The 27,912-nt window shown below is 39.1% G+C and overlaps 1 protein-coding gene across 10 annotated transcripts in view; it reads left to right on the forward strand.

Moving 5' to 3' along the window:
* Positions 1-23,172, forward strand: part of THEM4 (thioesterase superfamily member 4) — a 49,352-nt gene extending 26,180 nt beyond the window's left edge. For 2 of the 10 annotated variants that reach the window (XR_014267690.1, XR_014267691.1), the window contains exons 3-7: positions 1,346-1,502; positions 2,098-2,208; positions 14,837-14,961; positions 16,157-16,354; positions 18,317-19,590. Coding sequence is in view for 6 of the 10 variants with exons in the window: in XM_082475707.1 (XP_082331833.1) it covers positions 1,346-1,502; positions 2,098-2,208; positions 14,837-14,961; positions 18,317-18,357 (434 nt within the window). In the remaining 4 variants the exon portion in view is untranslated. Of the gene's footprint in view, positions 1-1,345; positions 1,503-2,097; positions 2,209-14,521; positions 14,755-14,836; positions 14,963-16,156; positions 16,355-18,316; positions 19,591-21,793 lie in introns of those variants that run through there. The other 8 variants (XM_082475707.1, XM_082475710.1, XR_014267692.1 and 5 more) reach the window with 7 other exon arrangements.
* Positions 23,173-27,912: the final 4,740 nt, after the last annotated feature.

Here is a 27,912-nt window from a genome sequence, read left to right on the forward strand (position 1 = left end):
CTTCCCCACCATCTTTATTTTTCCCATTTTTATGAGGTAACCTCAAGGTTTAGTAATCTAAACCAGAAATTTTGAACTCCTAACTAAAAAATTAGAAGGGTTTGATGCCTATCTTATCCTGAAGTCCCAGAGTGTTAGAGTTGGAACAGATCTTAGAGGTCATTTAGGTTTATCCCCCCACTGTATGGATAAAGTATGGAGAAGGGAGCAAGTTCTAGGCCAAAGCTAAGTCATGAAAAATTTCCCAACTTCCAGGACAAGGTTCTTTTCTACTGTACCATGAGACTGATTCTCAATTTTAAGTTTCTTTGGCCCTCCAAATCGTTCAATTTCTCAACCACTGCTAGAGCGCATATAGTGTGTGCCTATCTGCCAGTTGTTGAGCACACAAAGTCCAAGAGATAGGGTGCCTGCCCCCAGATGCTCAGGGCCTAAATAATATCTTCCCTTGTCCTCCCCACTTCTCCCAGATCTTCTCATCTCATATCCTTTTCCAAGTTTGTAAATGTAAATTTGGAATCAATAAAAGAATCAGCGTTATACATGGCAAATCATGATGAGCTGTGAAAGAAAGCTAAGAGTTTGGGGAATTAAATCTTAAAATGGGTATGAAAGGACAAACATGCCCTTCCCACAGCAGTAGCTTTCAGTCTTTATTTTGAAGTTACCTACATTTTGACTCACAACCCAGAACACACAACTTGTGCACAGTTGTATAATTGAAAAAACATATCTAAATGAGCACACTAGTACTTATCCAGGATATGTGTGAAGCATTCAGTTTCTTTTTAAAGTCTGCCTACAACCCACTAATTTGATTTCATGAACCCTAATGGTTCTAACCCTGAGTTGGAGACTCGGGAGTCATAATCACATTGAATATTGGGCTGACCTGCCTCTGTTTCTGATTCAGTATGATAACTATCTTCTGCTCAGGCTAAACTCATGTCTGCAAGGAAAACCTCTCTATTGTTACATTACTCACTTTCTTTAAATCTCATTTAAATCACACTTATTCTAAGAAGGATTTCTGTCTATACCTTACTATTTTATTCCATATACCCTTTGTATTTATGTACTATATTTCCTGATTGCCATGTGTTAGTACTTTGTTTTGATTTCATTTATTTTTACTATGTTCCCAGTTAGACTAATTCCACTGGAGCAAAGATCCTGTATTCTGTTTCTTTGGGACCCTCCCAGCCCCTTCAGTTTTGCACCTGGTTGGCATTTTAATCAATCATCCACTGACCTGTGATTCTTGCAGGGTACAGATATTTGTCTCTGTCATGGTATTTTTCTCATACCTGTTTCTCATGTGCCCATCCACTTCATTTCCTTACAGACTCAAAGCTTGTGAAAGAACAACTGTCACAGGCCCAGCTCTTCACCAGAGGCTATGAGGATGGCCTGGGCTTTGAATATGTGATCTTCTATAACGATGATGAGAAAAGGACAGTTTGCTTGTTTCAAGGAGGTCCTTATCTGCAAGGAGTACCTGGGTAAGAATGATAGCCTAGAAATGTGGCTCTAAGAGGTTGTTATCTTATAGTACCGCCCTGTATCCATGGACTACAATGAAGACATTAAAGTGGTAATGTAGATATATATTTATTGACATGGATAGATGTTTACTGTAAATTATTAAATGACAAAAGTGTAGGACATAGGGCAAAAGAGTATAATTTTAGAGAGTATCATTAACATGTTAATATTGGTTTGTCACTAGATAGCCTTATAATTTTTAATTTCTTTTTCTTTTTCTTCTGTTTATCTACATTTCCTAAATTTTTAAACAGTGATGTATATAGTTAGTTTAATAAAAACATAATATAAATTTTCTAAATTGGATTTTAGCTTTTTGCTTACTTGTGACCTGATTATCATTAGGTTCTGGCTTTGTTACAAGTACTACAGTGTTATGCTATGAACAAAATGAAGGTGAGAACATGGATATAATTTGACATTCAGTACATTGAACATGAATTAAGTGGAACTTTCAGAAGTAGATTATATGGGAGGCTTGGATAATTTTTCTCTCTTAAGGGGCTGTTTTCAGAACTTGTGAACACATTTCTCTTTTCCTCTTGTAACTAGATTCCTTCATGGAGGTGCCATTGCAACAATGATTGATGCTACTGTTGGTATGTGTGCAGCTATACCTGGGGGAATTGTCATGACTGCCAATCTCAACATCAATTTTAAAAGGTAAAGTCATGGGTATTCTTTACTTCTTAGGTGTCGTAAGTCAGGTTCCCCAGCAGCAGACCCTGAGAAAAGGATTTCTATGCAAGAAAGGAAGTACTCCCAGAGGAAACTAGCTAGAGTGTAGGAGAAGAAGGACAGGGAAGGGGAAGAAGCCACCCAAGGTTAGGCTCTCAGTCCTGCAAAGGGTAGCTTCAGCCTGATCATGGAAGGAACTCTGGAGTGAAATGTGTGCCTCAGTATTTTCCCTACCTCAGGCAAGGGAGCTGGTGTCCTCATATTCTCTCACACTTTCGTCATAGGATAAAGGCTATCCAGGGGACTATAAATTCCCAGGTACTTCTTGCTCACTGTGTTTGAGCAAAGCAGGCTCTAAGAAAAATATCCAAAAAACAAAGGTGAAAAAAAGATTGAAGGGGATCTGAGTGAAGCACCAACATCCACTACATAACAAAACATAAGTTTTACATAACTTCACACAAAGAAGTAAAAGGGCAGCAAGAAAAGTTTGGTATCTGTCAAAAACAAAGCTCAACATGAGCTTATTTAATTCTTCAATTATGCAGCTGTATCTCTACAGTCAAGTAGTATGGATACTGGCATAGGCACAGAGAAAGAGAGCAATAGGGCAGAACAGAGTTTAAGAACAGAGTTCAATAGAGATCTCCAAATGAGGTTCTGTGGGTTATTACTTCACACAGTAGGAAGCATGTAGAAACATCTCCATTTTATACCCCAGAGAGTTGTATGGCTTATGTGGCAGTCATCAGGGAGCCATGCTTCATAGATTATGGGTTTACTTATTGAATACTTTAAGTAATACTTAGCCAGGCATATCCTACTCAGGGCATTCTATAGAAAAGGACTCTTCCCCCTAGCAAATATCATTCGTTTATTTCAGGGGTCATCACAACTTTTTCTATAAATGTTTTATGCTTTGCAGGCCATACAGTTTCTGGCACAACTAGTCAACTCTGCCACTGTAGCACAAAAACAGCCACAGACAATATATAAATAAATGGGTATAGCTGTGTTCCAATAAAATTTTATTTACAAAACAGGCAGCTGGCCAGTGAAACATAGTTTGTCAACTCCTGGTCTATTTACCAGCAGGCCCAGTGAGAAAAAATTAGACAGGGTCACTTGCCTCCTTTTTTTCCCCAGGAGTGTTTCTCTTTGCTCCCCAACACACACACACACACACACACACACACACACTGAATAAATTGGAGGCCAGCTGCTTTAACTTCCTCCTCCCCAGCTGCCAATATCAGTAACTTCAAAATAAAAATAACTTAAGATAGAAATTTATCATGTGAAAGAAATCTAGTATGGCAGCTCCCTGGTTCCCAGAGATGCAGGCTCTTTGTAGCTCATCTTTTTTACAGTCCAGAGTGGCAGCAGGAGCCATCATCACATGTCCTTCCTACACAGCAGGATTGAGGAAGGGGGGAAGAGCTGTCTTCTCTCTTTCAAAGAGACTTCCTGGAAGTACTACACAACACGCCCATTTAATCTCATTAGCATTAAGGGAGATTGGGAAAGTGGTCCCTTAACTGCTAATACTATCACCTCAAATAAATTCAGTGTCAGCAACTAACACAACCACAGACATATTAATAAATCCATGCTTATAAATAATACAACATAAATTATTTTAAATACTGAAGCATTAATTAAAAACATAATCAGATTTAACTAATTCATTAAAGAAAATAACAAGCCTAGTATGGTAGTTTTTTCTAAGCAAAATTATCTCAGTGATTACAAAACTTATTATTTCACCTACACTTAGCCTATTAAATTTTTTTTTCTGGGTTTGATTAATTTCTTCAGGCTGTCAATACCTATATTTTCCTGAGGTTAGAATAACTCATTCTTATAAACTCCCCAGGCTTATGGTAATTGTATCAGACTGTAAAGAAACCAACTCATATCAGCCAAATTTGTACGTTCTAATCTGTCAACCTGGTGATTCTTGATGTGACAGGATTTTGCCTTTGAAGATGATTGGAACATGAGCCTGAATTCATGAGGCTGAGCTCCTCTTGGAGTTGAGGATTCCTTGCTGTGTCAGGGGGACTTCCCAAATCTACACCTGTCCTTACAACCTAGTACTTCCCCTTATTTAGTATCTAAGTCTACTTGTCTTAGTCATATTTATTCTGCCTTGGTTTACTGATTACCTACAATTAAATTCATCTCATTTAATTGGCAGAGGTAACATCTCTCATGAGATAGGACAAGTGACTATGTAGTTTTCTTTCAGGGATATTCAACTGGGCAAGACATTCACCTTCTTTCTATCTGGTTCTTTTCTGTAATCAGTCCTTTCTGTTAGGGGAATAATTCTTGCATTTTGTTAAGAGAATAATTCTTGCATTTTCCAGAATTGTTTGGCTTCCTCACAGTTCTCTGCCTGTTGGTGTGGGGGAGGGGATTATTGGGGGTTCTTATGGAGATTATGCAGGACTTTGAACCCCCAAATGGCATACATCCATGGATGTAAATCCACTGAATGTGCATTAATATTCTTTTCACCTGTCAGCTCACCTGCACCTCACACACTTTGGGGGAACATAAGAGGTAACAGCCCTGATGCAGATGCTAAGGGTTGTACAAGTCTTTGCCTTGTTCATGCAGACTCTCAAGCCTTTTTGACTAACACATGAAAGACTCCTTGATGAATGTAGCTATCCTCTACATACCTCTACCCACACTTCACAGCTAAGAAAACTATTGGTTTGCTTACGCCATGGTGTGTGTGAGCATAATTCTTTGAATACAGCCTCCCCAAACCTTACCTGTACACACCCCTTACTCTGTGTCTACCATTTACTACTTCTACAGAGTAAAATACATATAAGACAGATACATACTTCATAGAAGAAACACTTACTTGTCAACACTCTTCTCTATGTGTAAACTGCTTAAAAAATTAAACTTATCCTATTGTAGTCGTCCTTGAATTATAGCTATGGTTTTATACTCCTTGAGCTAGCTTTTCCTTTTTTTGAGAATCATTAGGAACTTTCCGTAATGTAGTTAGCTATAATTATCACCCTCTTTTCTATGCTTATGTTACATTTGGCCGATAGAAGTCTCTTTAGACTGACTCCTTGTGCTATCTGACTTCTTGTGCTAGCTTTTAAGTACTCTTGTCTCCTGAGAGACAGTATAATCACTAGTTAAGAGGACAGATATTGGAACAGGTTCAAAGGCCCATTTTGCCACTTATTAGCTGTGTGACCTTCAACAAGTTACTTAACCTCTCTGTGCTTCAATGTCCTCATCTTTAAATAGAGGATAATAATACCTACCTCATAGGGTCATTGTGAGCAATAAATGAATTAACCCATGCAAAGCATCTAGGACAGTATCTGGCCCCATAACAAGTACTCAGTAAGTGTTAGCTGCTTGTTATTTTTATCATTAACGTTGTTATTATTACTTTTACTTCTAACAACAACGTTCTAAAGTACATCTGTGCCAAGACATAGACTAGCTAGTCTACAAAGATCCCTGATTCCTTTTAATGAAGAATAGTGCTAAAGACCAGAAAAATATTAGATTGTTCCACATGTATTCTCATGATGAGCAGGATGACCTTGCTGCTAGGCCATTACAGTGTCAGAGCTGGAAAGTTATTAATGTTTAATAAGGTCATGAGTTCACTCTGATACTTTAGATTTAACATCTTTCATGCCTTATATTTTTAAAATATTTTTTAAATTTCTAGCTTTAGTTAAAAAAAAGGCATAACGTAAAATTTACTGTCCTAACCTTTTTTAAATGTACAGTTCAGTAGTATTAAGTATATTTACACTGTTGTGAAACAGATCTCCAGAACTTTTTCATCTTGCAAAACTTTAACTCTGTACCCATTAAACAATAACTTCACATATCCCCCTTTCCTCAGCCCCTGACAACCATAATTCTACTTTCTGTTTCTGTGAATCTGACTACTGTTGTTACATCATATAAGTGGAATCATACAATATTTGTCTTTTTATGACTGGCTTATTTCACTTAGCATAATGTCTTCAAGATTCATCCATGTTGTAGCATATAACAGGATATCTTTCCTTTGTAAGGCTGAATAATATTCCATTGTATGTGTATATCACATCTTGTTTATTCTTTCATCCGTTGATGGGTATTTGGGTTGCTACCACCTCTTGGCTATTGTGAATAATGCTATAATGAACATGGGTGTGCAAATATCTCTATGAGGTCTTGCTTTCAGTTCTTTTGGATGTATACCCAGAAGTGGAATTGCTAGATTACATGGTAATTCTATTTTTAATTTTTTGAGGAACCACTATACTGTTTTCCATAGCTGCTGCACCACTTTACAGTCCCACCAGCAATGCATAAGTGTTCCAATTTCTCCACATCTTCACCAACACTTGTTATTTGGGTTTTGTTTTGTTTTTTAATAGTAGCCATCCTAATGGATGTGAGGTGATAGCTCACTGTGCTTTGATTTGCATTTTTCAAATGATTAGTGACATTGAGCATCTTTTCATATGCTTGTTGGCCATTTGTATATCATCTTTGGAGAAATGTCTATTCAAGTCCTTCACTTGAAGGAGCATTTTTTAAATCAGGTTGTTGTGAGTTTTTTGTTGTTGAATTGTAGGAGTTCTTTATATATTCTGGATATTAACCCCTTATCAGATATATGATTTGCAACCCATTTTTAAGGTTGCTTTTTTACTCTGTTGATTGTGTCCTTTGATGCACAGAAGTTTTTAAGTTTGATGTAGTCCCATTTGTCTATATTTTTATTTTGTTGTCTGTACCTTTGGTGTCATATCCAAGAAATCATTGCCAGACCCAATGTCATGAAGCTTTTCCCCAATGGAGGTCTTCAGTCCATTTCACATTATTTTTTGTATATGGTTTAAGGTAAGGGTCCAAGATCATTCTTCTACATGTGGATATCCAGTTTTCCTAGCACCACTTTTGAAGAGACTGTCCTTTCCCCATTGAGTGGTCTTGGTCACTTGTAGAAAATCATTTGACCATATATGAAAGGGTTTATTTCTAGGCTGTCTGTTCTATTCCATTAATCTATATGTCTGTCTTTATGCCAGTACCACACTGTCTTGATTATTGTAGTTTTGTAATATGTTTTGAAATCAAGATGTGTGGGACTTCCAGCTTTTTTCTTCTTTTTCAAGATTGCTTTGGCTATTCAGGATCCCTTGAGATTCATGTGAACTTTAGGATGGATTTTTCTATTTCTACAGAAAATGCCATTGGGATTTTGATAGGGATTGCACTTAATCTGTAGATTGCTTTGGGTAGTATTGACATCTTAAAAATATTGAGTCTTCTAATCAATGAACATGGGATGTCTTTCCATTTATTTGTGTCTTTAATTTCTTTTAGCAGTGTTTTGTAGTTTTCAGTGTACAAGTCTTTTGCCTCCTTGGTTAAGTTTATTCCTAAGTATTTTATTCTTATTGATGCTATTTTTAATGAAACTGTTTTCTCAGTTTCTTTTTTAGATTATTCATGGTTAGTGTATAAAAATGCAACTGATTTTTGTGTGTTGATTTTATATCCTGCAACATTGCTGAATTTATTCATTAGTTCTAACATTTTTTTTGTGGAATCTTTGGGGTTTTCTACAGATAAGACCATTTCATCTGTGAACAGAGATAATTTACTTCTTCCTTTCTTTTTTTTTTTTTTTAAAGAATTCATGTACTTTTTTTTTTTAAAGATTTATTGATTGATTGATTGCTACGTTGGGTCTTCGTTTCTGTGCTAGGGCTTTCTCTAGTTGCGGCAAGCGGGGGCCACTCTTCATCGCAGTGCGTGGGCCTCTCACTATCATGGCCTCTCTTGTTGCGGAGCACAGGCTCCAGATGCGCAGGCTCAGTCGTTGTGGCTCATGGGCCTAGTTGCTCCGTGGCATGTGGGATCTTCCCAGACCAGGGCTCAAACCCGTGTCCCCTGCATTAGCAGGCAGATTCTGAACCACTGCGCCACCAGGGAAGCCCACTTCTTCCTTTCTGATTTGTATGCCTTTTATTTCTTTTTCTTGCCTAACTACACTGCCTAGGACTTCCAGTACTTTGTTGAATAGAAATGGCAAGAGTAGGAGTCTTGTCTTGTTCCTGATGTTAGAGGAAAAGTTTCAGTCTCTCAACCATTGTGTATGATGTCAGCTGTAGGCTTTTCATATATGGCCTTTATGATGTTGAAGTAGTTTTCCCATATTCCTAGTTGTGCCTTAGATTTTTAACCCCTCACCCAGACTGTTATTGTACCCCTTTCTCTTATATAACCCTATGTCTCATCAACCACCTCTCTTTATCACTTGAGTGAAGCAAATTAAAGTTAGAATAAATTTGTCAAAATCTACCCAAAAGCAAAATGTGATTTTGTTAGCAGTTATGTTGACTTTAAAGATTTTTTTTTAAATAAATTTATCTATTTATTTTTGGTTGCATTGGGTCTTTGTTGCTGTGCACAGGCTTTCTCTAGTTGCAGCGAGCGGGGGCTACTGTTCTTTGCAGCTTGCGGGCTTCTCATTGCAGTGGCTTCTCTTGTTGCAGCGCACAGGCTCTAGGCACACGGGCTTCAGTAGTTGTGGCACACAGGCTCAGTAGTTGTGGCTTGCGGGCTCTAGAGCGCAGGCTCAGTAGTTGTGGCACACAGGCTTAGTTGCCCCATGGCATGTGAGATCTTCCCACCACTAGGACTCGAGCCCATGTCCCCTGCATTGGCAGGTGGATTCTTAACCACTGTGCCACGAGGGAAGTCCCAACTTTAAAGATTAATTTGGGAGAAATTGTCATCCTTGCATGTAGTCAATATTTTATATTATTTATGACTAAAAATTAGATTCTAGAAATGCCTTTCTTAACATGATAAATAATATATTTTAAATTATGTTTTAACATTTTTCCTTATTTCACAATTTTTAAAATATTTTTCTATGTTCAAATAAAGGTGAAGAATGCAGTACAACCTCTCTTCTCAACAAAAAAGGGGGTTCATTTGAAAACAAGCTCAGCAGAGTATTTCGATTACAATTTAGCTCAACTTGTGTTTGTGTATGAGCACATGCTACTTGCCAGGTCCTATCCCTAGTCCTTGTCTCATCCAACAAACTATTCACATAAATCAGTTACTTAGCTATTCATTTGTTACCCACAATTGGAAAACTTACTGAAAACAAGTTTTACCTGAAGTCACATAGATAGAGAGAATATAGCCGGGATTAGAACTCATGTCTTCTGACTCTAAGTCTGGTTCTCTTCACTGCAATGCACAACCTCCATTCTCTTCTATTAATTGATGATTAAAGACCAGAATAAAACATTACATTATTAGATTGTGTAAGTAGTCTAGAACTTTATCAGTCTCTATATTTTTGTATAGGATTGTTAGATTCATAATAGTAACAGTAATAATAATAAAAACATGTTTAATCTAATCAATCTTTGGCCCTCCAGGATGCTAGAGACAACCACTGGGATTAAAATTTAATTGAAGGGCTTCCCTGGTGGCGCAGTGGTTAAGAATCTGCCTGCCAATGCAGGGGACACGGGTTCGAGGCCTGGCCCGGGAAGATCCCACATGCCACGGAGCAACTGAGCCCGCGTGCCACAACTACTGAAGCCCGCGTGCCTAGTAGTCATAGTTGAAGTTGAAGCCACCGCAATGAGAAGCCCGTGCACTGCAGCGAAGAGTAGCCCCTGCTCGCCGCAACTAGAGAAAGACCACGTGCAGCAATGAAGACCCAATGCAGCCAAAAATAAATAAATAAAATAAATTTATAAAAAAAAAAAAAAAAAAAAAAATTTAATTGAAGATAATTTACAGTGTCAATCATCAGGTGTCTTAATTTACCTTCCTTCTTCTAAGAAGCAAAACTGCTTCTTAATCATCCCAAATACTTTCCAGCCCCCTGATCCAAATGTCACACTTGATTTATTTCCTTGTGCTTAGCACATTAAGATAAGTAGACAAAGAAGCTAATGATTAGTGGTGGCTAGCCAGCTGAAAGGATCAATATCTCAGCATTTCTATTACCCACTCATGGCATATTGGTTGGGAAGGTCTGAATTAGACTTCTTCATGCAACAGGGCAGACAAGAAATTCTGAAGGACATTCCTTGTTCAGAACAACTAGATCCTGTGCCAAATGTGTAAGGAAATAAACCACCATAAGTGAGAACCAGCAGAAACGATAAATAATGGACTTGGACCCTCAGGGGCTTAAGATATCACAATAATTAGATACACAGTATAAAAGAACTATGTATGAGATGTTTAAAGAAATAAAAGATGAAATCACAAAAAGAGAAAGCAACAAGAAACTATAAAAATTAACAGATTTGCCACAGAACCTAAAACTTTTAGAAATGAAAATGTAATTGTTTAAAAACAGAAGCACCTCAGTAGATAGGTTAAAGGGCTATTTAAACACAGCTGAAAGTGAACAGAAATATAGAGCTGAAGAAATTAACCTGAATTCAGCACAGAGAGAAAAAGAGGTGAAAAACAAGAGAGGTTAAGCTAAGAGGACAAATGAAAAGTCCTAATGTGCTATAGTTGGAGTCCTAGAGGAAGACAGTAGAATGAATGGAAGAGATCTAGTATTTGAAGAGATTATGGGTAAGCATATTCTAGAACTAAAGAAAGTCATGAGCCATAGATACAGAAAGTACAACATATAACAAGCAAGATAAATAAAAATAAATCTGTATCTTGAGATATTATAGAGAAATTACAGATACTAAAGGCAAAGAGATCTTAAAAGTAGTCAGAGATAAAAGACAGGGTACCCATAACAGAGTAGTCTTGTCTCTTAGAAGCAGTATACTTCTTATCAGCAACAGTGGAAGTGAGAAGATAATAAAATATCTTCAGGGTGCTGAAAGAAACATGTAACTTAGAATCATGCTCTCAGCAAAACTAAAGTTCAAAAATAAGCAAAATAAACACATTTTTATTTAAACAAAAATGGGAAAAGTTTACAAACAGCAGAACAATACCTAGGGAACTTCTAAGGGATATACTTCAGAAAGAAGGAAAGTAATGCCACTAGGCAGGAGGATGAAAGAAAGAATAATAAGCAACTATATCAGTAAATATGTTGATAACATAAATCTCAACAAAGTCTATATGTAAATAGTAATAATGGCTATATTCTGGGGATTTTAAAAAGGACAGCTAAAATACTGGACAAAAATAGTATGTAGTTTGGGGAGGTGGTGAACATAATTAATCTTTGTATTTTTCAGTGGGGAGGGTGATTAAAATAATAAAAAATGAGTGCATATAATTAAAGCCTAACCAGTAGAAGAGTAAAAACCAAATAACTAAATAAATGAAAATTTTAATTTTTAGAAATGCAAGAAAGAGGGGAAAAAAGCATCATTAGAGTCAAATAGAACACCAAAATAAGATGGTAGAAATAGCTCTTAATAAATCACTAATTACACTAACTGTAAATGGACCAAACCATCAGTTCAAAGAAAGGGACTATAAAATTGAGTTTTAAAATACAAAAAGCTATAAACTGTTTATATGAGACATCTAAAACATGACACAGAAAATGGAAGAAAAAATATGCCAGGCAAAAGCTAGTCAAAAGAAACTGGAATATCAGGAAAAAATAATAAATTATCAAAAAAGTAATATTGGGGAGAGAGAAGACTACTTCATAGTAATGAGATTCAATTCAGCAGCAGATAGTAACAATTCTAATTCAGTATGTACATAATAAAATAACTTCAAGGTATATAAACAAAATTAGTAGATTCATAGGAAGAAATTAATCCATTTTCATAGTGGGAGATTCCAGCACACTCAATTATTGATCAAACAGACCAAAAAAAAAAAAATTAGAAAAAAAAATTTAAACACCACAAGATAATAAGTATGATTTATTGGACATATGTAGACCCCTATATTTAGTAATTAGAGAAAAATACATTTTCTTCTCAAGTATTCATGGAACATTTACAAAAACTGGTCATAGATTGGTCCATAGATCAAATCTCAATATATTGTAAAGAGTCAAAATTTTACAGGCCAAGTTCTCTCCACATTAAACTAGGAGTAAAAAATAAGGACTTAAAAAAAAAATTGTAGTAAATTAGTTGGGGTAGCACTAGGTACTATTACAAACCCTACATTTTACCTACTTAAATCGATAGACTTTTTTTGTTTACATATAGTCTTGTGTGTGAAAGTTAGTAAAGGACTCACCCCTGAAATGATTCAAAGACCTGGGCTTCTTCCTGGGTGTGGCTTCTCTATCCTCTTAGGGCTTCAGTGTATTTTTTATTCAACTATTCAGGCTTTCTAATCCTTTTTTGTCAATTTTGATAATTTTTTTTTTGCATACTTTTCCATTTCATCTAAGTTTTGAAATTTATTGACATGAAGTTATTCACAGTGTTCTCAATTTTTCTTACCTCAGTTAAGTATGTAGTTATGTCCTTTTTGGTGCCAATAGTATTTATTTATGCTCACTCTCATTTTTCTTGATCTATTTTGCCAGAGATTATTAGCCTTTTCAAAGAGCCACCATTTAGCTTTTTAAGCCTCTCTGTTATATATGTATGTTTTCTCTTATTTTTAAAATTTGTTTATCTCTATTATCTTTTTTTTTTTTTGCCTTTAACACAAGTCTAAGTAAGTTGTCTAACAAAACTGGATAAATGAAATGATCTGAAGCCTGCTTTCTATGCCAATCAGACTTACCTGTGCCTAAATATTAGTTGCATTTAGAAAATTATACTCTATAAACAGTTATTATATTATTTTGTATTTCTCCTTTCTCTTTCTCTTATTAATCAAGGGATTTTTCATTGTAAGGGATAGATCTCTTTTTTTTTAATGTATCAGTGGTGGTGATAATGTTTTTAATATTTATTTATTTATTTATTTATTTTATTTTTGGCTGCATCGGGTCTTAGATGCAGCACGTGGGATCTTTGTTGCGGCATGCGGGATCTTTCGTTGCAGCGTGCGGGCTCTCTAGTTGAAGCGTGCGGGCTCAGTAGTTGTGGCGTGTGGACTTAGTTGCCCCACGGCATGTGGGATCTTAGTTCCCCAACCAGGGATCGAACCTGTGTCCCCTGCGTTGGAAGGCAGATTCTTAACCACTGGACCACCAGGGAAGTCCCAGGGATAGATCTCTTAATTCACAATAGCTTAAGGAAAAAAGGAACATATTGGCTTACATGGTTGAGAAGACAGTTATGGCTGGGTGCAGGTATTCAATGATGCCATTAGGAATCTGTGCCTGTGCCTCAGCCACACTTTTCCTTTAGGTCTTCTTCATCCTCGGGTAGCCTTTCCCAATGTAGTGCCACAGCTACCAGGCAGGCTTGTATCTTGCAAGCCTAGCAACTCCAGCAGAAAAAGAACCCAGCCCCAACGGCTCCAGCACAAGCTCCAGGATTGATAGTTTCAACCCATGTCCACCTGCACAACCAGTCACTGGGGGGGGGGGGGGGAGCAGGGGGCATGGGGGGTAAGAGTCAGCTGTCAACTCTAGTTAACCTACATGGGCTGAAAATTGAGGTGATTCCCCAAAGAAAGGGGAACGTAAGTGTGTGAATGAGAGAGTGTGGTGAGGGGTAAGACAGATGGATAAGTGAAAGACGCAGTGTTAGTAGGAAAGGGAGATGCTGAGCAGGCAAGAACACCTAATGTCCCCTGGGTCTTAGTAAATCCTGGATTGGCAAAGCTCAGTTGTTCCATGGAGAAGTTCAGGAAAATCTACTGGGAGCAAAAACTGGACAGAGGGGTAATCAGAGTGTTAATTTCCTTTCCACATGGAGTAGTTCCTTCACCCACATGATGGTACTATAGGAACATAAAACACATCTCCCTACTCTACATTATGTTTCTACCAACTAAAATAATACCTTTAAAGAGATACCTTTTTCATTATAGTACTATATCTCTAAGATTCCCAGAGGTGACTGTAACCACTAGATACATATAGCTATATAAATTTAAATAGAAATTAATAGAAATTAAATAAATGTAAAGATTCAGTTTGTCATTAGCAATAACTACATTTTGAGTGCTCAGTAGGCATCTGTGGCTACCATATTGGACAGCTCAGCTGTGAAACATTTTTGTCATCACAGAAAGTTCTGTTGGACAGCACTGACTTAGCACATTAAGCTGTTACCAGGAGTTTGTTATTCGGTGTCTTTCTAGTGACAACTACTCTAAAGAGGATTGGGTGAGAAATTTCAATTATGACAGAGAAAATGAGAGAAGCTGACTGGGACCATCCTATGGTCCTGTTTTCATTTCTTTAAAGGATTTCAGCTCCCTTCAGATGGGACAGCCTCTGCCATTGCAGAGCTGGAATCAACTGGTGATTTCTTTGAACCTAACCCACAACAGCAGTCTCTGGACCAGGTGCCCAGGAGCCTCCTGAGAGCAATGGTGCTTGGGAGGAAGGGGGTGTGAGCAACTGGTGGTGTCAACCCCTTTTAGGAGCATTTTATCTAAAACAGCACCCACTGATACCAGGTATCATAAATTTCCACCCCTGTCATTAACTTGATCATCTCTCAATGCTACATAAATCTGATAAAAGCTGGATTTTTTTCTTTTTTTTTTTTTTCTGCAGACCTATCCCTCTTTGTTCTGTTGTTGTGATAAATAGCCAACTTGATAAAATTGAGGGGAGGAAATTGTTTCTTTCTTGTAATGTTCGAAGTGTTGATGAGAAGATCCTGTACTCAGAGGCAACAGGTAAGAAGCTGCCACTTTCTATTTTAGGTTTGGTTTAATTTATTTTGGGTTTTTTTGTTTTGGGGTTTTTTGTTTTGGTTTGGTTTGGTTTTATAACCCATACATGCCAAGAAATTCTTAATTCCCTGCATGCAAAGAACAAGTTAAAGGTATTCTTACTCATTGCTGGTAGAGAGCTGGTATATCTCTCAAAATTATAGTCATGTACCTTTTGACCCATTTTCAGGATTTTATCCCATAGGTATGCTAACATGTGTGCAACATTACAACGTGTAAGGTTGCTCTAGGGTTCCAGTAATTGTGCTACTCATGCAATGTTATTTGGACTAGCAAAAGATTGGCAAAACATAGATATCTATCAAAAGGAGACTAGGTAAAGAGACTACAGTTCATCCATAAACTATATTGTGTGTGCCATAAAAAATATTGTGGAATATTGTGGTGCCATAAATAAGAATAAGGAAACTCTTTTTGTATGGTATGGAGCTATTTATCATTACTATATATTGAATGAAAAACACAAGCTACAGGACAGTGAATGTGTTTATCATCAGTGTAGAGAAAATAGAGAGGTTCTTCCCATTCTCTTGCCTTTTTCTTCTTCCTTCCATTTCACCCCTTCCTTCCTTCCTTCCTAAATATTTCTAAAACTATTAGGTAGAGTCGGGCATGGTAGGCTGGGGGATAAGGGGGAAGCCACAGGGAGGGGTGGCTACAACAGCCCATTGCTGTCTGGGAGCCTGAGTGGAGTGGAGGGTGTCTGCACAGGGGAGTGGCCCAGCACAGGATGTCAGAGCCCAACTATGGGAAGGAAGGAGTCCACATGGGAAGCAGCGTGGGTGTCAGAGCCCACAGGGAGAGGGTGGTGTCTGCACAGGCTGGCAGCCGTGACGGGAGCCAGGTTTCTCACATCAGAGGAGTTCCAGATATGGAAAAAGAGTTAACAAGAATGAGCCCTGTTGTGTTGGATTGGAGTTGGAGAGGCTGGACATGGATGCAAATACTGTTGTAATGAGTAACTTTGTATATCGTCAGCTGTCACAGGGCATTTGCAAGTGAGGGGTCCTGGAAGCCTCACCTTCAGTAGCTTCAGACTTAGACAAGCTAATTTAGATATCCAATGCTTTTTGTTTTGTTTTATTTATTTATTTATTTATTTATTTATTTATTTATTTATTTAATCTGGCTGCTCCAGGTCTTAGTTGCAGCATGCGGGATCTAGTTCCCTGACCAGGGATCGAACCCGGCCCCCTGTTTTGGGAGCATGGAGTCTTAACCACTGGACCACGAGGGAAGTCCCTTTTTGTTGTTTTTATTTTTTATTTTAATGGACCTCAGATGCACATGTTTCGGTTACTCAGAATCCTTGATTTAGGATACACAGCCATTATTGGTACGTGAATGGTCATCTTTTACTTACTCATTCACTAATGTATTATTTTTCTAATTTAATAATAAACCTCCTGAAACCTACAATCAAACAAGAACCAGAATCTTAATAATATTATATCCCTACCTAATTACTTTTCCCCACCTCATCCTCCTGTTTTTCCTTCAGAGGTAACTGATCTAGAATTTTGTGATTTTCATTCCTTTATACCTTATTGGGTTTTTTTTAAGTTTGATTAAGAATATATTTGTGCCTAAGTAATATATTGTTTAGTTGTTTGTTTTTGAACTTTGTAGAAAAGAGATTGTGCTATATGTGCTTTTCTGGGACTTGATATTTTTTTTTCTACCCAGCTTCATGTTACTGAAGTTCACCCATGTTGTTGGCTATGAAGTTTGCTCATTTACTGCAGTATAATATTCCATTGTGTGACTATACCACAATGGATTTATCTCTTCCTCTAATGGTGGGCCTCTGACTATTATGAATGGCGCTATTATGAACATTCTTATTCATGTCTCCTGCTGGTGTATATGGGCAAGAGCTTGGCATATACTTAGGAGTGGAATTTCTGGGTTGGAGGGTATAAGAGTGTTCAGCCTTACAGGGAAATGCCAGATTGTTTTCTAAAGCTGTACCGAATTACATTCTCACCAGCAATATATGACATTCTGTTGATCCCTATCTTTTCTAGCAATTGGTAAAGTCAAATTTCTTGATTTTTGCCAATCAAATGGTTATAAAATGGTATTTCAGTGTGATCTAAAGTTGCATTTCCCTGATTACCTATGGAGCTGAGCATCTCTTCATATATTTATTGACCATATTTGTTCCCTATTCTGTGAAATTCCTGATTTCTCAGCCTCTTTTATTGGTTTTTTTCCTCTTTTTTTTTTTTACTGATTTATAGGAATTTTTTATTTTTTATAAAACGAATCTTTTTGTTGGCTATATAAGTTGCACATATCTCCTTCTAGTATATAAGTTGTCTTTTATTTGCTTTAAGTTATCTTTTATATTAACAGAAGTTTTTAATGTAAATGTAGTCACATTTATTAAATTTTTTCCTTTATGGTTAATGCTTCTTGTGTCTTGTTTAAGAAATTCATTTTTCCCTTAAGTGTCAGCTGTTTGCAGGAATGATAGATAAAAGAAGCAGGAGGAAGATCATGAATAATTTGAATCCACAGTCAATTTAAAAATCCTATTCCAGGCTGTGGTTTATACTGTCTCACTAAACCTTTCAGTATCATAAAGGTAATAGACGGCTCAGTTGTAATTTTCATTCCTTTCACTTCCTTGACTATCTCTAATGGAAGTGGTAATGAACCATGAAATGACCAAGTGGCAGAGGACCTGGTTACCCAGGAGAGCTAATACAGTATTGTGAGAATCAAAAGTTGATTCTTTTTTTTTTTTTTTATAAATTTTCTTAAGGTTCTTTTCTTTTTTTTAATTCTATTGTTTTTATTTTATTTGTTTTTGGCTGTGCCGGGTCTTGGTTGGGGCACACAGGATCTTCACTGCAGCACGCGGGACCCTCCCCTGTGGTGCGCAGGCTCCTCAGTGTGGAGCGGGGCTTCTCTCTAGTTGTGTCACACAGGCTCCAGAGCACGTGGGCTGTGTAGTTGCTGTATGTGGGCTCTCTAGTTGTGGCCTGCGTGCTCAATAGTTGCGGCACGTGGGCTTAGTTGCCCTGTGGCATGTGGGATCTTAGTTCTCCAACCAGGGATCAAACCCGCGTCCCCTGCATTGGAAGGCGGATTCTTAACCACTGGACCACCAGGGAAGTCCCCAAAAGTTGATTCTTAATTTGGCTGAAAAATGAGAGTGGGCAGATATCCTGAAGGTACCAGTATGAATCAAAGTGCTTTTGTGTGTGTATATATGTATTTCTACTTAGAGAAGTCCCATCACATTGAAGTCAGTTGACTTATAATCCTCTTCTGTTACTTTGTTGTTTAGGCTTATTTATAAAACTGGATCCTGAAAAAAGTTTGACATAAAAGAGCTTCTGGTGAATTCCACACCAATCTGCGTAAGGCTGTCCCTCCTCCAGAAGAAGCAGTTGTCTTCAGTCCTGTTCTACTCATCCACTGTTAAATCCCCCATCGGGTGAAGCCTGCTAACACGGACCTTCCTAAACAAGTCTTTTGAATACAATTCCAGGAGCTCCATTTCCACCTTCCAAACTTTTTTACACAGAGACACTCCCTGTGAGAGTATCAGCAGTTCTTTCTGTCTCCTTTGGATAAGTGTCTGGTTCTCCTAAAATTTGAATAGGCTCCTTAAGTTTGCATAGGTGTGATGTCTGATCCATTGCATTCTGGAGAAAAAAATCATGTTGAAACTTTTACCGCAAACTTAGAAATGCCAGAAAACCAAAGGAAGGAATAAATATATGGGTGCACGAATATATGTGTATGTGTTGTGTGTGTGTGCATTATAAATTACAAAACCAGCTTTGTTGTATCTAAACAAATCTTTTTGGCTACAGTAGGAAACACAACTAGTTCCTATAGGATTGGATACCTCACATCTGTTGTCTTGGATTCTAGGGATTAAACTACTGTGCCATTTTAACATAGGCTGTGTTATTGTATCTTACCAATAGCACAGTATTGGTAATATCATCACTGGAAGGAGCCTGTATTCATTTCCTAAGTGTTTTAATCCATTTGGACTTCTGTAACAAAATACCACAGACCAGGTAGCTTATAAAAAACAGAAATTTATTGCTCACAGTTAAAGTGGAAAATCCAGGATCAAGATGCCAACATGGTCACCTTCTGGTGAGGGCCCACTTACTGGTTCATATCTAGTACCTTCTCACCGTGTCCTTATTTGATGGAAGGAGCTCGAGATCTCTCTGGATCCTTTTTTATAAGGACACTAATCCCATTCATGAGGGCTCCACCTTAAGCACTTCCCCAAAGCCCCACCTACTAATACCATCACACTGGGCATTAGGATTTCAACATATGAATTGGGCTGGGTTGTGGGGGGGCAAGGTCTATATGTAGATAATCCCGAAGAACCTACAAAAAAACTAAAGCTAATAAACGAATTCAGCAAAGTTGCAGCATACAAGACTTCATAAAAATTTTAAACTTTTGTGCATCAAAGGATATTATCAAGAAAGTAGAAAGGCAACCTATAGAATGGGAGAAAATATTTGCAAATCATATATCTGATAAGGGTTTAGTATCCAGAATATATAAAAAATTCTTAAAGCTCAACCCAAAAAAAGCCCACAATTTAAAAATGAGCAAAGGACTTGATTAGACATTTCTCCAAAGAAGGTATACAAATTGCCAACAAGCGCATGAAAAGATGTTCAACATCATTGGTCGTTAAGGAAATACATATCAAAACCACACTTCATACTCACTGAGACGACTATAATTTTTTAATGGAAAATAACAAGTGTCAACGAGAATATGAAGAAATGGGAACCCTCCTACATTGTTGGTCAGAATATAAAATGATGCAGCTGCTATGGAAGACAGTTTGGTGGTTCCTCAAAAGGTTAAACATAAAATTACTATATGGCCCAGGAATTCTACTCCTAGATATATGTCCAAGAAAAATGAAAACATATGTCCACACAGAAACTTGTACAAAAAAGTTTATAGCAGCATTATTCATAATAACCAAAAGGTGGAAACAACCCAAGTGTAAAATAACAAGTGTTGGCATAACCCTCAGACAATGCTAGTGGGAATATAAAATGGTGCGACCACTATGGAAAACAGTTTGGCAGTTCCTCGAAAAGCTAAACATAAAATTACCATATGACCCAGCCATTCCAAAGGAATTGAAAAGAGGGACTCAAACAGGTACTTATATGCCAGTGTTCATTGCAGTATTATTCACGATGGCCAAAAGGTAGAAGCAATCCAAGTGTCCCATCAGCAGATGAATGGGTAAGCAAAATCCATAAAATAGAATATTATTCAGCCATTAAAAGGAAGGAAATTCTGACACATGCTACAACATGGATGAACCTTGAAAACAAGCTAAGCAAAATATACCAGACACAAGAGGACAAATGTATGATTCTACTTGCGTGAAGTATCTTGAGTAGGCAAATTCATAGAGACAGAAAATAGAGGTTAAAAGGGGGCTGGGGAGAGGGAGGAATAGGGAGTTATTGTTTAATAGGTACAGAATTTTTCGGGATGATGAAAAAGTTTTGGAAATAGTGATAGTTACACAATATTGTGGATGTAATTAATGCCACTGAGTTGTACACTTGAAAGTGTTTAAACTGGCTAGTTTTATGTTATATTTTTTTACCACAACTTTTAAAATTTAATGTAATATACAGAAAGCATTGAATTATATACTTTAACGTGCGAATTGTATGTTAAATAAATTTTATCTCAACAAAGCTGTTAAAAAAGGTAATACTAAAAATGCAAGTACAGGGACTTCCCTGGTGGCGCAGTAGTTAAGGCTCTGTGCTCCCATTGCAGGAGGCCTGGGTTCAATCCCTGGTCAGGGAACTAGATCCCATACGCATACCTCAACTAAGAGTTTGCATGCCGCAACTAAGGAGCCTGCCTGCCACAACTAAGAGCCGGTGCAACCAAATAAATAATTTTTTAAAAATAATTTTAAAAAATGCAAGTACATGTTTCCCCCATTATCCCAAAATATAATGTTCCTATGAAACCTTTCATAAACTGAAATAGTGTAAAGCAAAGAAGCAATTACCTAAGGACACATCTTGCTAATAAATTAAGATAAAGCACAGATGCTCACAGACACAGTTCAAAGCTGTGGCTGCTTGTTGCTGGGATGCTGAGTGTAGTTCCCTGGGAAGGAGTTGGCAGTGCCACTCTCGCTGCTGCTCAGGGTACCCACTGCATCTAAAAGACTTGCTGTAGGGACTTCCCTAGCGGTCCAGTGGTTAAGACTCCGTGCTTCCAATGCAAGGGGGCATGGGTTCAATCCCCGGCCGGGGAGCTAAAATCCCATATGCCGCACAGCATGGCAACCAAGAAAATTTTTAAAAATAAAAAAAATAAAAAGCTGGCTGTAAAATGCTGAATGCTATTATTGCTTTTCAACTTTTTTTGTAAAAGCGAAAATCCTCTTCAGGTATCTTTCAGTTAATGAAAACAGGTACTAATATAGGTCTTTTGTAAAATCAAATTTGAGTAAAGCAAACTTTTGAAGAGCAAACACAAGAAAACAGCAGAGCTGTCACTTACATTCCAGGAGTCGTTTGTGAGTCACATTACAAGGATAAAACTGACTGACGTATTCTGTTTCATTGATCTCATTTAAAATACTATTATAATAAGGTGTTTCTAGTAAAAGCAAAAATATGATTTGTATTGATACTAAATAAAATTAAAATTATTTTCATTGTTTAAAAATTAAGTGGGCTGGAAAATGTATCAATTTTGTGTTTGTGATGTGTTTATTTTGCAGATCTTGTTTAATTTATTGCTCAGAGGAAATCAAAATTGCCCAAGCAAGAGACTTCAAAGTGTTCTTCGAAGAAGAAACTTTTCTTCTACTCCTTCTCTGCCAGGTTCTTCCTAGGCTACAGCCATTCTCAATAGCAGAGCTTTTTCAAACGCATTCCACTTTAACTCTCAAAAACCTTTCAGTACTATGACCTGAATCTTACCAAATTGCCTAGTTATCTGACAAAGTAATAAGAAATCAGAAAGTTTTCCCACTGACGTCTTAACCTCAAAATCTTAATAAAACTATTTAAACCCTTTCCCTGAAGGAAGGGAATTATGGAATAGGAACAAACTGGTCTTTTTTTTTTTTTCTTTAACATCTTTATACAACTCTATCTAGTCAATTCTGTTATTTAAACAGGGCAGAAGTCAGCAAACTTTATCTTAAAGAACTAGATGATAAATAAGCTCGTAGGTCATACAGTCTGTCACAACTGTGACATTGTAGCACAAAAGCAGTCACAGATAATAAGCACTAGTCCTCCTTATCCATGGGGGATACATTCCAAGACCCCCAGTAGATGCCTAAAACCTCGGATAGTACTGAACCCTATATATACTATGTTTCTTCCTCTGCATACATACCTATGATGAAGTTTAATTTATAAATTAGGCACAGTAAGAGAACAGTAACTAATAATAAATAGAACAATTATAACATTATATTGTAATAAAGTTATGTGAATGTGATATCTCTCTCTCAAAATATCTTATTGTATAAATTTAATGCCTTTTCCATCTTAACTAAGCACTTACCATGCACTGTGGCCATAACTTTTGCAGTTTGAGGTGCAACAGCAAACTAGCATGAATTTCTTTTTCCTTCTTCACAATTTCACGGATAGAAGATTCATTCTTACCGCAGATCTTAGCAACCTCGGCATACAATTTTTTTTCTTTCCTTATTAAGTTGAGAACTTTCACCTTTTCACTTAAAAGAGGGACTATCTCTTTGGCAATTCTCTTGGGCATATCTGAATTGCCAACATCACTACTCTTGTGCTTTGGGGCCATTCTTAAATAAAATAAGGGTTACTGGAACACAAGCACTGCGATACTATGGCAGTGAATCTTAGGGAAATGGCTAAGTAACTAACAGGTAGGATACGCCAGACAAAAGGATGATTCACCTCTGGGGCTAGATAGAGCGGGACTTGAGCTGTGATAGTTCACTCACCTCCTTTTATGCCCTCAGCCGTTTGCTTCCAGTACAAGGCAATCTAGCCAAGTACAAAAGGGGAGGCAGAAGGAAGAGAGTCAGAAGCTAAGGGCTGCCAACTTCCAGGTGGCAGTGATTTACATTGGCCTTAAAGAATCTTTACAAGCACATGTACAACAGATTTTAATGCAAGGCTTTTGCACTCCTCAGCTGATGGTGTCCTGAGTTGCCACAGGGGAGAAGCAATGTTCAAGATGACATGCAGAGGCTGCCTATGAAGAGGTTGTATTCATGAATGAACGAAGGTGAATTGGCCCATAAGTCTCCTCCAGAGTGGTTCAAGCCTACTGCAGTACAAGTATTGTAAAAAGAAAAAAAAGTAGTAGCTATTTCTTAAAATTACAATTTTCCAGGCATTGTGTAAACACATTATTTACCTCACCCCCTTTCCTTCTTAGATGCTACTGATGGCCTTATTTTACAGGTGAGCAAACTGTGTGAGGTTAAGTACATTTCCCAAAATCACACCGCCACCCTATGAAATAGGTACTCTGATTATTCCGTTTTACAGATGAGGAAGCTGAAGCAAACCTGGGATTTGCATCTGGGTCCTCCTGATTCCAGACCAGATCCCCAAGCTTCCAACACTGGGATTTATTGTCCCCTGTGATTACTGACTCGGGCACTGAAGTGTGTAAAAGTGTGATGGAGTAAGTGCTAGGCCCTGGTGAGAGATCCTGGAGAAGGCAGAGGTGGAAGAGACATTTCTTTTACGTCTGAAGGCCAGAGTTTTCAAATTTGAATTTTGAAAACTTTATACTTTATAAATACCCCAATCAAGAAATTGGTTAAAATTTAATAATAGGGCAAAATTTAATAGTAGATATCATTAGTTTCCATTTAGGATAAGGGAAAAAACAACCTCTAAAATAATAACAATAATAAGTAAGTAAAAGTGTAGAGGACTGGGGACGGACATTATAGAGTTGTAGCTAACTGTCTCTAAATGCACATTAGCTGACTCAGGAATGCAAATGAAATAAATTTTCTAAGGAGAAGCACTCGGCCAGCTGTCGATTCCCTCTGAAGTAACTTATTGTTCTCAGGAAAAAAATAAATCCTGCACAGGTAAGGATAAATGTGATAAAAGGAAAAGTACTGAAATTAAGACCCAGGAATAATATCTACCTCACCCATATCTAAAATGTGGGGGGGAAATGCTTCCATAAAGTCACCCATGTCCTCGGCCATTTGTGACATGCCCCACAAACTTTCCCACATTTCTGAAGAACTCTGGAGTTACAACCTCTGAACTGTAGTGCTTCTAAATGAGCCTCAGTAGAGAGAGAGCCACTTTTACTTCTCCTTTCTTTTACTTTGGCTCCATTTCATCCCTTCTCTCCCAAAACCAATCTTCATACTGGGGACATGCCTCCTCGGCCACCCTTCCCCATCATGACTGACCTCTTTGTTTACTTCTATTCATCTCTGGGGCAAAAACTTCTGGACTACTGCTAAGATACAGCCATGGACGTCAGTTGTTTTTTGTCTGTCCATCATCCCTTCCTCCTTGTCTTCTGGTAAAAGAACTATGCTGACTTGGCAGATGGCCCTTCCAGGTTTCATTTGATTCTATGGAGGAGGGAAGCGGATTAAAATATACTTTGGAAGTACAATCAATGAAGCTGGTTAATCTCAATGAATCTGAGTTTCCTCGTCTATAAGATGAGAGGATTAGACCAAAGACTCTTTAGAGGCACCTCCAGACTCAGATAGTCTGAGGGTTCTCTGAACTTCACCTAGGAAGAAGTCAGTCGGTCTGGTCCAGCCACGTCCTTTCAGGGAGGGGGTACCTGAAAAAAATTGTGCATCCAGGGAAATTTTGCTTCCATAAACTCAGACTCAAGGTTGTTCTCCTTCTCCTTATCAAAACCTACTTTCAGGATCCCACTTAAACTAAGAAGTAAAATAACTAACTGCTTACAGTTAGTAAGCTCTTTGAAGAGCCACTCCAGCGAAGTGGCTCTTCGCTGGAATCTTCACATTTTAAAGGAGAAGCAAAACGTTAAACCATGATGAGCAATGTGTGGGGCAATAACTCTCAATATCACAATATGTAAACGGGTGAGTGTATGTGCATACGTGTACATGTGTGATATTTATGTGAGTCAGTGTGTGAGTGAGCATGCATGTATGCGAATGTGGATACTTATGCCATGTGTATGCATGCACGTGCACTTGTGTCTCTATGTGCATGTGAGTGTGCTCGTATTTGTGTTTTTGTGAGGCTGCGTGTGTACACCTGTGTGTATTGTATATACAATACATGCATACAAGTATTGTATATACATGCATACGAGTATGCATGCATGTGTGTAAATGTACATATGTGTGCACATAAACCCATGTGTGTGTTGTGTGCATGAGTATATACACGCATGTCCACATCCGTGTATGAGTGTGAGTGTGCATGTGAATGTTAGTGCGTGTGGGCATGCATAGTATGTTTGTGAGTGCGTGTGCGTGCCTCTGTGTGTGTGCCTGTGCAGGCACTAAAAGAGCCAGGGAACTCTGGAACTGTAGTTGCCGAAGGTGGGGGCAGGGAGTAAAGTACTGGGGTCTACAGTGTCCAGGAGCCAGGCCAGCTCAGCCTAGCAGAGGGCACTGCGGAGGGAGAAGGGCTTTCTCTGCACCAAGGAACTCTACACCAGAGTTGTAACAACATTGTTCTTTGCTGACTGGGCCACCAAGGAACAGTGGTCATGCCGTGTGTCAAGTGCCTGGTGCCCAGCTGTGGATAGGAGAGGAGGCCACATCTCCCAAGCTGCCCCACCTTGCTTTAGGCCAGGAACCACAGCAACAGGAAGGAAGAGACCTCCCAATAGGTCCTTTTCTCTGTCTTAATGGACAGAATCTAGGGCAGAGCCCCAGAGCCAGATGCTCCTGGACAACCTGGCTTCGAGGATGGAATCCATGGTCAGGCCAGTTTAATATGAAACTTGATCTTTTCACAGCACTCAGACAATGGAATGCCAGTGTTTCCCCTCAGTCCCCCGGAAGTATGAAGACAGAGCCCTACCAGCCCCCAGGGAAGTAAGAACCAGGTTTTTTTGGATGCTAATCATTCTGACTGGGTTTTGAGAGCTCTGGGAACTGTTGTGAAAGAGGGAAGAATTCAGAGAAGAAAGGGGCCTCCTGCCCGACTATGTGGAGGTCTGGAGGGCTGGCTGGGTATAGAGGAGGTCGAGAGGGTGGTTATGGGGTGGGGGTAGCAGGGGAAATGGCCCAACAAAGGTGAGGCCTCCTTGTTTGGGAAGCACAGGGATGGAGGCTGGAGGTGGCAGAGTCTTGGGAGGCTCCCCTGCGAAGGACAGTGTTCAAAACCTCCTCCGGGAGCCACCTGGGAGCCGAATCACCTAGTGAGCGTCTCCCTCCACCTGGCCCCAGGGCTTGACATGGTTCCCCCTGGGAACCTGAAGAGGACTTGCCCTCACGGCTCTCACCTGGCCCTCGCCCCACCCCATCAGGGCCGTGGGACTTGACTCCATACCCATCTGATTATCCTGGGTGGACATACTCCAGCCCCAGGATGCCCATGGCCCTGAGGAAGAGGGCAGGAGTCCTGGGCACCTAGCAGCAGTTGGTGATGTCACCATCACCTATACTTGGAGGGCTCATGAACTTGGCCCCTGAGCCAGTTCAACAGTTAACAAAACCCTGTTTCAGAGTTTTCAGGGGAGAAAGGGGCTCGGGATATCATGGGGGCAGGTGTTAGTCATTTAATATGCTTTTTTTAAAATTTATTTATTTATTTATTTATTTATTGGCTGTGTTGGGTCTTTGTTGCTGTGCTCAGGCTTTTTCTAGCTGCGGCGAGCGGGGGCTACTCTTGGTTGCGGTGCACGGGCCTCTCATTGCTGTGGCTTCTCTTGTTGCAGAGCATGGGCTCTAGGCAGGCGGGCGTCAGTAGTTGTGGGACACAGGCTCAGTAGTTGTGGCTCACGGGCTCTAGAGTGCAGGCTCAGTAGTTGTGGCGCACGGGCTTAGTTGCTCCGCGGCATGTGGGATCTTCCCAGACCAGGGCTCGAACCCGTGTCCCCTGCATTGGCAGGCGGATTCTTAACCACTGTGCCACCAGGAGGTTAAGACTCTGTGCTCCCAATGCAGGGGGCCCAGGTTCGATCCCTGGACAGAGAACTAGATCCCGCACGCCACAACTAAGAGTTCACATGCCACAACTAAAGGTCCCGCACGTGGCAACAAAGATCTCACGGGCTGCAACTAAGACCTGGCGCAGCCAAATAAATAAATAAATGTTAAATAAATAAATAAATAAAATGAATGTGACCTTACTTTGTACCCCATGCTTGGAAAACAGATGTGACTGTCCCATTGGTTTTGAAGGTACCATCTCTCAAGGGATTGGGTATGAGAAAGGGGGAATTTCAGCTGCAGGCCTGGCCAGGCCTATGAGTGCACATGTGCACACTCACACACACACACACACACACACACACACCCCTTCAGGATTTGTCACTTTCTGAGCTTAGAGATCCTGCCTCTCTCTGCCTCTTAGCAGTTCACAAATAGGAAATCAGTTCCAGCTGAGCAGTTGGGCGAGCTCTCACATTTCTGGGAGGAGCTCAGGTTTCCCTCGGTTGGCCTAGTTCCCTGACTCTGTACTCTGCCGGGGGAACCCCCTCCTTCAGCCCAGTGACCACACCAGGCAGCAGCACTTGGAGCCAGCATCTGCCTATCAGCTGCTCAGCTCCCCTGGGCATGGGGTCTTCTGCCACAGTCCTGCCCTCCCTGTGTTATTCTTCTCCCAGGTGAGCATCCCAGCAGCCCACCCAGAGCCCCTCTGGGCAGAGTACTTAGCAACAACTCCTTTTAACTCCACCCGGTGCCCCAGGTTTGGT

Source organism: Balaenoptera physalus (assembly GCF_965194825.1).
Source record: "Balaenoptera physalus genome assembly, chromosome: 1".
Classification (NCBI taxonomy): domain Eukaryota; kingdom Metazoa; phylum Chordata; class Mammalia; order Artiodactyla; family Balaenopteridae; genus Balaenoptera; species Balaenoptera physalus.